This window comes from Schistocerca gregaria, chromosome 3, assembly GCF_023897955.1.
Source record: "Schistocerca gregaria isolate iqSchGreg1 chromosome 3, iqSchGreg1.2, whole genome shotgun sequence".
Taxonomy (NCBI): Eukaryota; Metazoa; Arthropoda; class Insecta; order Orthoptera; family Acrididae; genus Schistocerca; species Schistocerca gregaria.
Window position 1 is genome coordinate 947,666,824 of NC_064922.1, and position 13,028 is coordinate 947,679,851.

A 13,028-nucleotide genomic window follows, 5' to 3' on the forward strand; every position below is an offset into this window, starting at 1 on the left:
GTGGTAATTTCTTGATGAAGATTCACTCTTTTCTAATGCAGAAAACCTGTCTACAACAGCACCAATTCCAATGACATAGGATACAATCATGCAGGTGATTACAAGGCAGTAATATAAAAATAACACAATTCTATTGAGTTCCAAGACATTAAAATTTTGTTTGAAATTGAACAACAAACAGGAAAATTTTATGTTACATCTTCCATAATTTTTATCTCATTTGTGACTTAGAGATCTTTACCTTGAACAACTGCAGTAGAGGAAGCAGATGAAACAATGGTATTAGCAGTAGTGGTAGTAGTAGCTGTCACAGGAGCAGGTGTTGTCATTGTAGTGGTGGCAATGGTAGCAGTAGCAGTGGCCGACACTGTGGCGGATGTGGTTACAGCCGAGGATGGCGGCAGCTGCTGTGTGGACTGCAGTTCTGCTAGCACTGTGTCCAGAATAGCACGACTTACAACAAGAGCTGAGGGAGCCGCCAAATCCGCCAGCTGTACACACACTCTTCTAAGTAGTTGGAGAAGAGGCTGAAAGCTGCTGCCACTTATAGTTGCAATCACTTCGTGTAGGTTGCTGCCTAGAGGATGCAGATGAGCACTCCACAATTTTCGACCATTTACTGCTCTTATCACCTGGAGATATAATATCACACGTTAGGTTCCTTTCAATGGCACATTAATCTGGAAAGCTGTAGCAGTAATTTCAAAACAAATTTATGAATAATAATCTCACCTCATCCTCTAACAAGGGTGACCTTGTTTGAATTGGCAGAGGCAGCGGGAGCAATTCAGACAGAATCAGCAAACCAGGAATAAACGTATATGGACTTGTCATCACATACTTTACAACTTCAGTTAGCATCATAGTCCAAAGACTTTTGTTGAGAGCCTCAGTTTCTGAGTGTGGGTCTGAAGAAACAGGCTGTGTGTAAGCCAGTAATGTTTCAATTATTTCTCTGCAAACGCACTGTGAATCCATGAAACCAAGAGCAGATGCTGGATATGCATGCATCAAAGCATATGTCTGGAGCAGCACTGACACTGCTGTTAGATCCTTGAAATCGGTATTTCGACAATGGATGACATACGTAAGCATCCGTCGCAGTAACTGGACAGTTGGCAGTACTAATGAGACCAAGGTTACACCTTGCTGGCCAATAAAATTTATTGCGTGTAAAGAAGGTTGCTCGTAGAACTCACATAATTTTTGCAAAATAGTTACCATGTTGGAGACACCGTCAAGGGAAAAGAGCTGAAGAATGACATATTTATATTTCAGTTCAACGTAGTCTTCGCAGTCAACAGCTCCACGCATAGAGGACATATCTTTCTCCCTTGGAGGTATCCCCAGGAATTTTAGTATTCTCAAGGCTGTTATCAGTTCTCCTGGCAACATTGTTACACTATCAATATTTTGTTTAACAATTTCACTGAGAGCAGTGATGTCATCATACACAAACAATGATGGAATTTTGATTGGCTTTAACCAAGGAATAATTTCAAACAGTCTCGATGACGGGTTATGCTCCTCCTTTAACGCAATTTCGAAAGTGTCTTTACCAAATTTCTGTAAGAATGGAACATAATCTGAACATCTCACAACCAGAACTATAAGATCTGCAGCATAGCATCTACCAGGTGATGTCTTCAGTTTTGCATTGTTTATTGGATACATCTGTTGCCCCAGCATAGGTTGATTCTGAACCTGGTCAAAACTCTGAGCAAAAAACTGTAATAAAGGTGTTATGGCATTTCCTCTGGACAGTACGTGTACTACTGAATGTCTGCCGCATGCGGAAAATGTCAAACTGAAGAGTCCGTGGAGATTTTCCAAGACATCAGTCTGATCTGGGTCTGGTTGCCCATTACAACTAGCAGCTGCATCAAACAAAGAATCAATATACTGCAAAGCTTGCAAACAGTATGCCATAAATAGCCCTAACTGCTGTGCAGGGGCTGCTAATGTAGTAGTTTCATCTAAACTGTCTTCAGGTGCACCTGGAGAGATAGCAGATGGCTGCACTAAAAGTATTCTGAGTAATGCCACTGTTACTTCTGGATTAGCTGATAGAAACTGCATGCCTTCAAGAGTTTCCAGCAATGCCGCCAGTATCTCTTGCACACAACCATTAATAGGTGAGTAACCTGCTGTTACTGGACATGACAACAGCACAAGCAGTGTCTCCAGAAAGTGATGACAGCGGAAAAAAGCATAAAGTGCCGGATATGGGTCATAAGGGCAAGCTGATATCTCAAATTGTGAACATACTGGCATAAAGCGTTTTGGCTGAGAAATAGTAAGAGGAGCATCACGATAGATGTGAAGTATCTCTTCCAAGCAGCTGACAACAATGTCCAACTCCTGTTCTGACACTTCAGTCACGGAAACTTCTGCTGGACTACAACCGTTTGCAACAGTTGCTTCATCTTTGGATTTCACATCACTTGTTTCATTACTGTGATTCACATTTGCACTGTTTGTACGACTTGTCTCCAAAATCAGCCTTACACTGTCATGCAGTTTTTCCAGTATTTCATATACATGTAATTTTCTAACAAGACTACTAATTGCAAATTTCACTCTCGCTAACCTGTTTCCCTGCAACATTCTAATGAGAGTCCGATAGCTATTTTTGTAACAGTTCTTTCCATCCTCTTCTTTAAACTTAAAATTATTTTGAAATTCTTTGTACTTGAATTTCTTCACTCCTTCTCCTAGGAAGCATTCAACAGACTGTTGACAACACAGACTTGCATCTAATGCACGGAGGATCATTAATTTGATGGAAAGTGCCATGTGGTCCTTGTGATATAAATCTAGGAGCCGGGACTGTATGTTTTCTTCATTTACAAGCCGTGTGACAACAGTATCCCCACAATGACACATTGCTTCGACAAGTCTTACAGCTGCCTTTATGTGACGCACTTTGTACCCCGGTTGTGGTTGGCTTAGTGCAAGATTGAAATCCAGTCCAACACGTACCCAGCTGAGAAGTACATTAATGACATCTGCAAAAAAAAGGAAAAGAAAACACAAATAATCAGATATATTCCAGTAAATATTTTTAGGTTACTAAGAGAGAATAAACATCAAGATGGGCACAGCTGTTACAAATCACACAAAACTGAAGCAAGGGGAGCTGAACGCAGCTCTCTGTAGCCTTATCCATGAAGCACATTAGTGAGACGTGCAGGACAGATGTAGGAAGGAGAAAGGAACAACAGGAACACTGGACAAAGAAACTACGTTATTGCACGTCTTACAACTGTTGTCAAAATTGAGGTGGCAGCGAACTACTGGCTGTAGCTTGCAGATGCATGATTTAATTGTGCTAATGCTGATCATTTCCATAACATATCATATGATTAGACAACTATGTGACTGAGTGACTGAGGTATTACTTTGTGACAATAGTGCATTCCAGTTTCTTTACTCTTAAATATTACAGTTTGGGTCAACATTAAATATACAGCCTTGCTGCAGTGTGTTCTGGAATAAAACTGCCATTTGTGACAGAAGTTACAAGTACATGCACAACAACTGAGCTGATCACAAAAATAATTTTTTGGCAGGTGAAAATTATGTGTGTAGATTTATTGGAAATTTACTGCTATTGCCTATAACTTTGAAGGGCTGATTAACTGAGGATAAGTTGATATAAATAAGCTATACGTGCAGATCATTCTGTATAAGAGTTACATTTTACAAAAACTTTCTTCAATCATTGGAAGCTGAAAAATATAGGTAGCTTCATGACAGCACACATACCTGTAAAAACAAGTGTGACAATTGCAATTGTAAAAATCAAGTCTCATTAATGAAATCAGCGACATTTGTGAACAGTTTAGTAAAAAGGTTTTATTTCATTTTATAACTTTGTTTCTAAATATTACATACAATTGTTCAGAACATTGTATCAAATGTGTCACGCCTTTGTTTTTTCTCATACCATGAGCTTGTAAGTGCCTAACACTTTGAACTAATTACCTTGCTTAAAGATATTGTGTTGTAAGTACTGCGACCAGTTGTTTCCTCACAAGGTTCCACTCAAAAGATGTGTAAATGTGTGTGTGAAAGTTTTGTTTGATTACCTTGCTTAACACAGCTTTTTTCAGTTAGGATATGCCTAAAATTATTTGAATTTTAAGAAAATTATAAAAATAAATCTCTCCAAATTAGTAATCATTGGAACAAATGTTTTTCCATGCATGGATAAAACAAAATTCATAAAATTGAGCAAATATGTTACAAAGTTACAAGTCAGACTTCTACATGGGTATGATTATGATTAAGTTTTATGTTGGCACAAATGAGCACAGACAGAGAGCGTATACTGGTGATATACAATATAATGTTGCAGAGCACACGCTGCAAGGTAACAGCCATGACCTTGGTCCCTGCTTCACTACACATGCCATCTTGATTCTCTCTCCTTACACCAGTTTCTCAGAACTCTGCAGGTGGGAACTGGCATTACATGTGTTTTGTTCTTGTCATTCATCTGGCCTAAATTTATGTAAATTTCTGTGGTCTCAGCATTTCTTTTTAGTATCCCTTTTCTTAATCCCTTTTATTTTTCTGCATCTTTCATTTTCTAACCTGTCTGTTTTTCCTTGTCCCATCATGTATCTAGCATGTATAATAGACTAAGTGTTCCTCTCTTACTGACTCTTGCACAATGATTTTTCCAGTAATTTGTGTCTTGCTAATTACCCTACCTTCTACCCTAAAATTATTAGGTTTTCAAATCTCATCTGGTACAGGCACCAACAATCAGTCGTTCCTTTTCATCCCATCCTTGACATGAGGTTCTGGACAACTTTTCTGTAGCTCTCCCCATTTCCTAAACCCTGCTAGTCCCTTTCCTTCGTCCCTTCTACCCTTCTGCCAGGAGGAGGAGCCACTGGCTCTGAAACCTTGCATATTTCCATATTTTTTTATGCATTTACTCCTGTCGCCACATGCATCGTGAAGAAATAGTACATCAGACCATCATTTGGACAGATGAATTTAATTCTGCTTTCCCTGACATGGATTTCATGTCACAATGTTGTCCTGAGCTGGGAGTTAACTTTACAACAAATAATATTCCATACTCCAAATAACTCTTTACATATAAAAACTTTATTTCTACCAAACCAATGGATGAATTGTGTGTGTGGGGGTGGGGTGGGTGAGGGGGGGTAGGGAGAGGGAGAGGGAGAGAGAGGGGAGGGATGGGGGAGAGGGGGGATAGAGGAGGGATAGGGGGTGTGAGGGGGAGAGGGGGGATAGAGGAGGGAGAGGGGGGTGTGAGGGGGAGAGGGGGAAGGGAGGGGGAGAGATGGAGGGGGAGAGGGGGAAGGGAGGGTGGGAGGGGGGAAGGGGGAAGGGAGGGGGAGTGAGGGGGAGAGGGGGAGGGAGGGGGAGAGGGGTGGGAGGAGAGGGGTGGGAGGGGGAGAGGGGGAAGGGAGGGGGTGGGGGTGGGAGAGGGGGGAGGGGGTGGGGGTGGGAGAGGGGGAGGGAGGGGGAGGGGGTGGGGGTGGGAGAGGGGGGAGGGGGTGGGGGTGGGAGAGGGGGAGGGAGGGGGAGGGGGTGGGAGAGGGAGAGGGGGAGGGAGGGGGGAGAGGGAGAGAGTGGGGTAGGGGGAGAGAAGGAGGGATTCATGAAAGAATCAGTTGAATGAAATTTCAAAGTATAATGTTACATGTTCATAAAATACAAATGTATTGGCTACGATTAGCCAGCATGGAAAATCAAGAAAAATGACAACAGATCATGTTGAAGTAGTTAGAGCTTGTATGGAGGAGAAGAATTCCTTTACTAATTGAGTAACAGAGTAGTTTTGGTTTTTACAGACTGAGAGCTACCTGTGCAATACCACAGACAAGACTCCATTTTTCTGAAAATTAAAACAGTATCATTGTTCTGGATCTTCCAGATGGAACATTCCACACTGCTCAAACAAATTGTGAGGAATTTAAAAACTGAGTTTGCATGATTCCCCCCTCCCTATAAAAGAGTGTGTTGTTCCCCCTCCCTATAAAAGAATGTGTTGTTGCAGTTGCTCTCTCTTATCCTTTCCTACACTTTGCAGCAAAATTCAAATTACACATGCTGTAGAATCATCTCAATTCACTCAGTAACTGGGATGTTCTACTTACTACCAATTCTGAAGGGAAGAGTCTTCTAACTGCAACCATTTACCACTAAAAAAGCTTCAACAATACTATTAGGTGCACTATGCAAATGAACATGCTCTGATAAAGCTATCATAGTATACTTACCAAATTTGGAACAATAATAACACAAATGAGGTTAAAAAAATCTTTACACTTTTGCAAGAATTATTATCAACAAATATTTGTTAATTCAGAGATTAATTGAGACTTGTGCTTCACTTTGTATAGAGACGGCCATTTGTACTACAAATAGGGGGACAAATTATGTAGACTTAATACACACAGCTGGAAATGAAGAACTATAACTGATACTTTGAAAATTACATTTACCTTGAATGGCTCCTGGCAGTAGATGAGGAAGTGCTGCTGTAAGAATAGGTGCCACTTGCTCTGCCAGATGTACCCACTCCTCCCCCGGTGCTGTTTCCAGTTTAGATGCACATGCCTTACCCTGAATAAGTACCAGATCTCTCAGCTTACTGCCAAGACCTGCCGAATCCTTACTAGTGCCTCGTCGGTGATATTCCACCTCACAAGGTGACAGACTTGGATCTGTGAGGTACTGTTAACAAATCATAACATAAAATATAAGTATAGCTTTGTCATGTCAAGCTGCCAATAAAACAATTATATTGCCTAGTAAATAAAAAAATGAAACTCAGGTTATCTGCGGCTTACATATCTGTTGTGGAGAATATCTGTCTGCTTCAAATACTCTTTTTAAGTGTAGAAGCCCATCTTGCAGATTCCTCTCACCAGCACCAATGTGTGCTCTGTAAGCCAAAGTTCTGAAAACACTCATTGTCTGGGAAGGGTGGTGGCAACAATTTGCATGTAAATATGAATCTGTATGTGTCAGTTTTTGATATACTGCACATCCCAATGTGCCATCATCTTTGTGCTGAACTAAAATATATATAATTAAAAAAAAAAAAACAAAAGACTTCCCTCCTTGTCAATTACCATTGTGAAATGCATTTGTTAATGGATGGAATTCAGATGGTTTAAGAATTCTTGTAATGTATATTCACCGTGACACCATGGTATAAATGTATCATCAAGATATCTCCAAACTTCAAGCTAACAGATTCCCGTGCCTTTTCCTCGAAATCTTCCATAAACTATTTGGGCACCAAGGGTAACAAGTAACAACCATGGTGACACCATCAGTCTGTTCAAAAAATTCTGTATTAAATTCAAAATATGTCAACATCGTAAAATGTTTGAACAAAGCTAAAACCACTTCATCAAAATTTTTGTAAATAAGAGATAAGAACTCCAAGAGGGGAACCAAGCTGAAGCAAACAGACCAGAACTGATCAGTTTCAGTGATTTTATTTTCCAATGAAGCCTGCTGAGTTACATATGTTATGAGCATCTTCTCCCACAACGGGGCCTTAATAATGATTCTAAGCATTTGACACAGGACACACAGAAACACCTTTCTTATGGATCTTTGGAAGTCCATAAAGCCTCGGAGGAATGGCACCGCTTGGTTTCAATCTTTGAATAATTTTTGTCAGAAAGGAGCAGACATTCAGAAATGAAACTGTGTTCGGTGGGGTCTTTACTGATCTTCCGTTACATGCTGTCCCTCTGTAAACATCACATTTTATCATTATGATTGTCATGGCATTAAACATGAAGATGCACTTCAAGTGAAGACAGTTTACAGCCAACCAGCTAAAACACAGGGACTGCCTGGTAATGTAAAACACGACCCTCAGATTATAGAAATCCAAGGTCTATCAGATACCCCGCCAACGTAGCAGCACATATATAGGTAAGATGGTGCATACTATTGAAGATAGTTGCTGAGGACACCATTGGCATATCAGATAGTAGCAGCTTTACAAGTTGGCAGTCACGGAACATTGACTATTGGAACTAAACAAAACGTATTACGACCATATTAAGGTTCTGACGCAGATGTCTAGTTTCTGGGTATCAGTCATTAAATAATCCATCGAGATTCGGTTAAGGGAACCACTGATCAATCAAGATAATGGCTTCATCCTTAGTAAGGCCAGGGACCCTGCAATTTATCTGATTAAGAACAGAAAGGAGATATATGAACAGAACTGACTTCTGAGGCAGGTGGAAGAACAGCAGATGTGTTGCAGGCACATCTACCTGGGTGCAAACCAAAGACAGAGCAAAGTTTTGGCTGGAGTGTACGAGGAGATGCCGGATGCAGGCAGTATACAGAGAATCTGTTCAGAGGGAGAGGGAGAACAGGTAAAAATGCTGCATCGGTCCCTAATCAGTTAGTTGATCAGTGCACCTGATGATGGTAATGGGGTCACTTGCCAAAATATAGTGCCCACTGGACAACCGGCCATTCACCCATTACTTTTCCTGTTCTAATCTGTGTAACTTTGTTCCGTTCTTTCCAACACAGAGTACTGTATAGCATTTTTTCTTGTTCATTCTCCCATTAGAAAGTTCACTGTGCCTCTTGCCTCCTCTCCTTTTTTTCATGTACCTGAACAATCATTCCCATTCTGTTCATAATGTACTGTTTCTCAACCTCTAATTTTCTATGCCATTTCTTTCTTAAACTTTTTCTTTCTCTGTATGGCAGATCAAATATCAGTTTTATATAATGACATCTCACCTAACGCATAGCAAAAAATAGAAAGTTTTCTTAAATTGTATTGTTATACATACTCATCAACAAAGGATTGATCTTGTACATATGTATTGCTTCAATCAGGCAATCATTAGCAAGAAATCACCACCTTACAAGATATCTTTACTGAGAAAAAAGCAGGTTTACATTAACTGCCCCCACAAATGCTATGGGATGGACCTCTGTTTCAAGTACAGACCTGCTACAGTGCATTAGCAGCTGATGTGCTGTGTAGTTTTATAAATTGGTTGCTTTTCAGAATTGTTTTTAAAGAACCATTTTAATTCGAATTCTTCTTTTGTTGGTCCATGTCTGCGTAAAACAATATGGGACTTTGGGTTCACCTTGATGAAAGCATTTTTTTTTTTTTTTTTTTTTTTTTTAATTCTGCAAACCGATTTTGGCAAAATGCTGCCACCTTCAGTCAGTTCTTTTTGATTTACAATGATTGTATATTTCTGTATTTGTTGTAGTTTTTCAGCATAGTGCTGCACACCACATTTGTTGATAAACTTAAGTTGCCCCTAAAATCACAGAAAAAACATAACTTTCATTTTGACAGTAACTCAAATAATACACCGTCTTGCTAGACAGCAAAACCACGACAAACACAGAAATATGCGGTGACTATAAAGTCAAAAGAATAAACAAACTTACTGGAAGGTGGCAGTATTTTGCCAAAACTAGTTTGAGAAATTAAAAACAAATCTTCTGTTAATAAAATGCAGAAATGTACTTAATGTCTAGGAACAACAATACATACTTAGAACTCAGTACACTGGAAATAAGGAGAGTTTTTACAGAGTGAGATTACAAAATGGCAAAACAGCAAATGATTTGTTAGTCTCTATGGAAACTAAATACTTTTACATAATTGATATTAATCTTATTGCTTTTGTAGATTTGTATCCTCAAACACTCAAATTTTAAGCTATTCTTCATCAGAAATATTCTCTTGTGTGTGTAGGGGTTCCTGGATCTTATCTTTATATTATTCATGTGCATCTTATAAGGTCAGACTGAGAGAAAAGTATTGTGAATTTCATAGTTTGCTCTTAAAAAATGAACTCAACCGGTGAATTTGTTGTTAAAACATATACTGAACCAACGAATCTTTTGTATCACTCCTTACGCTTCTTAATCTACTTTCATGTTATGTCCACCTTGCTTCTTGTCTCTATTTTCAGCTGAAGAATTTTACTGCATTGCGTTTGGTGTAGTACTGACATGCTTAACTGGTAATCACAAAGTAAAACAAATAATTTTTCTAAAAACTCTGAACAGAGTAACTTAAAAATGCCTCCTCATTGCTACTTCATCCTCATTATCTGTGTGATAGATACTGGGACACACAAGCAGCTTTATCTTTATTTTAAGCATCTGATGCATCAGCCTGTACATCTTGTTCAATTTAGTTTACTTACCCCTCATAACTCTTAATCGTGGCATTTGCACAAATAAAAATAATTGGTATAATAAACACCATTCTGAACTTATGCACCATTGTATTTGAAATGTCCCTCCTTTTTTCTTCAGGTAATACTTTAAGCACAGAGATGCACTATGGTCCAGAGCACACAATCAACTGTAGCTCCCTTATCAGCAGCTGGGCAAGTCAGTTCACAAGTTGGTAGAAGGCATCAGTCAGTAAGACCTTGCCTAGTAAAGTACTGTGGTGTTCAGATCAAACACCAGGTTGATGACAGCTTCATCTTTTGTAACTGATATTTAAAAGGGAGAGGGTCTCTTCTTATATGGGGTACCCCAGGAGGAAAGGTCAATATTCAGGGATATAACACGAACAGTCATTTGAAGCAAAAAAGTCTAATAAACATGGCTCTAAAATTCATACCTTAAGGGGCATGAGCAATTGTTGATCTTTGCTACTGTGAAACATCTTTTCTACTGAGCAAGTGCCCATAGCTCTTACGGTATGCATTTTAGAACCCAGGTTTACTAGGCTTTTTTGCTTCACATCCCTGAATACTGAACATTCCTCCTGGTACAAACAGCATATATTGTTTCTACATGTTTATTATTCCTATATATTTTCTTTGCCTTTATCATTTAGCTCCTGCATTGAAACAATTACTTAGCAAATGTGGTATGCAATTTGTGGTAGTTTAGTCTCTCTGAGAAAAGACTATAGCAAATGAAACCAGCAGCAATGGGATAATGACCAACGGAGAATGTTTCAAAGCGACCCTTTTTGCAGACGACATTGCCTTATTGGACAGAAACTAAGATGGACAATGAAAGATGATTCTCTCGACGAACCAAATTTTAATATAGAAACATGAAATGAAGATCAAAAGAAGTAAAGTAAAACTCATGAAGTGCACAACAGGTGGAAAAAACAATTGTGGACATTGAAAGTGAAAGCTGGCAAATGTGACCACCTTCAGATAGCTGAGGAGTTGTTTCACAGCAGACAGTAGTAGTACAATAGAAGTCACAGCTAGAATAGCCCAGGTAAAAGAACAACTTATTTAGAAAAGAACACTTTGACATCAAACAGTGTACTAGGAAACAATTCTAAAAAAGTTACATTTTGACCAAATACCTGTATGGGGCAGAAACTTTGATAATGAGAAAAGTGGAAAAGATAAAAATTACAATCTTTTAAGATGTGTTAGAAGAAAATGTTGAAGATTCCTAGAACTGACAGAGCCTCAAATAAAGAAGTGTAAAACAGAGCAGGAGAGACAAGGAACCAAGGACAATCATTGTTAACCTCCTACTACACCATTCATCATAGTTAACTTCTAACATTGTAGGAATGACGGATGGAAAAAGACTGAGAGAACCAGACAGCCAGGAGTTCATGACTGAAATTAAACTAGCAGAAGATACAAGAGCGTCAAATGACTAGCATCAAGAATAGTGGAAGTACAAGTGAGCCCACCAACTTTCAGGTTGGGCAGCAAAATAAGAACAGAGTTGTTATGGGGATCATTAGTCCTCCCTCTTATCTTCTACAAGAGGGAACAAATAATCCATTTCACACTGCTCTGTCCTTCACTGAACTGTCACACCATGCTTCCTGAGATGTAGCTGACAGATAGTGTGCATACAGATACTGTATGACTGCCGTGACTTCATATGTGATGGGGTATAGATTTTATTTAACATAATCACCACTTGCCATCATCAAGCTTCTGCTTCACAGTTGTTTTTAACAAAGGCATTCTGATATGCTGATAGGTCCAAATATTAATGCGACCAGAACATAGCTGCAGCATATATTGCAAACAAAACTTATTTTCTGGATACTCCCTGCAAGATGGGAAATGATTTACATAAAACAAAAAGAAAAAAAAAGTGTTATTAATTGCATGTTGAGCAATGTAAATATTTAAGACTTTTTATAAAACCATTGTCACTTGCAGAATCCAACGCCTTACACAGAGTACACAAAAATAAAGGTTGATGATAATTTTTGTGTGGCTGATGAATTGGTAGATGGCATTTTTAGTGGAAATGCTCTTCCTGAATACGAATGTTGAATTTTTCAGGGTCTTGTTATGTAGATATACTCAACCATTAATGAGTACATTAACTTTCAAAAACTTCTGACAAACATCTTAACACACACATTCAAAAAACATTGGTATTAACACATTTCACATAGAGCACGCATATTCATGTGATATTACCAATAGCTCAGTTTAATTTATTTGTACTATGTATGAACTTTAGATTCCCATACAATATAAATGTGAAAACAGTGGGCAATAGATGTTGTAATTGTAATGTGCAAGAAAACGATTAACAAAATAGATAAAACTTTTAGTACATTTTTCTTTAGTGATGTCTTTATTAGTCTTCTAATTTTAGCAATAATTGCTGACTTTTTACTTCTCATCCTTGTGAAACTCTAACTGGTCATTTTGAAATATCCATTAACAATCACTTTGTTTTTAATTTGTAGTGTTCTTTTTCTGAAGAAAAACCATTATTAGTGTCAACAGTATTATGAAAAGTATGGATTGCAACTCACCACATAGAGGCAGCACCGAATCGGAGATAGACACAATGGAAAGACTACTAAATATTTAAGTTTTTGACAAAAGGCTTGTTTGGAAATAGAAAGCACACACACATTCACAAAAGCACAGCTCACACGTACGGCCATTGTGTCTGACCACTGCGGCCTGGAACTGCATTTGATGTGAGCAGCAATGCAGGGTGGGTGGTGCAGGTAAGGAGGCGGCATGGAGTGGGGAAGGGGAGGC

At 38.9% G+C, this 13,028-nt stretch overlaps 1 protein-coding gene across 1 annotated transcript in view; it reads right to left on the reverse strand.

Annotated features, from left to right (window-relative positions):
- Positions 1-13,028, reverse strand: part of LOC126355879 (protein virilizer) — a 97,933-nt gene that overhangs the window by 18,428 nt on the left and 66,477 nt on the right. Inside the window, exons 9-11 of the mRNA XM_050006379.1 lie at positions 6,492-6,723; positions 733-3,008; positions 242-632 (exon numbers count right to left, since the gene is read on the reverse strand). Of these exons, the coding sequence (XP_049862336.1) occupies positions 242-632; positions 733-3,008; positions 6,492-6,723 (2,899 nt within the window). The remainder of the gene's footprint in view (positions 1-241; positions 633-732; positions 3,009-6,491; positions 6,724-13,028) is intronic.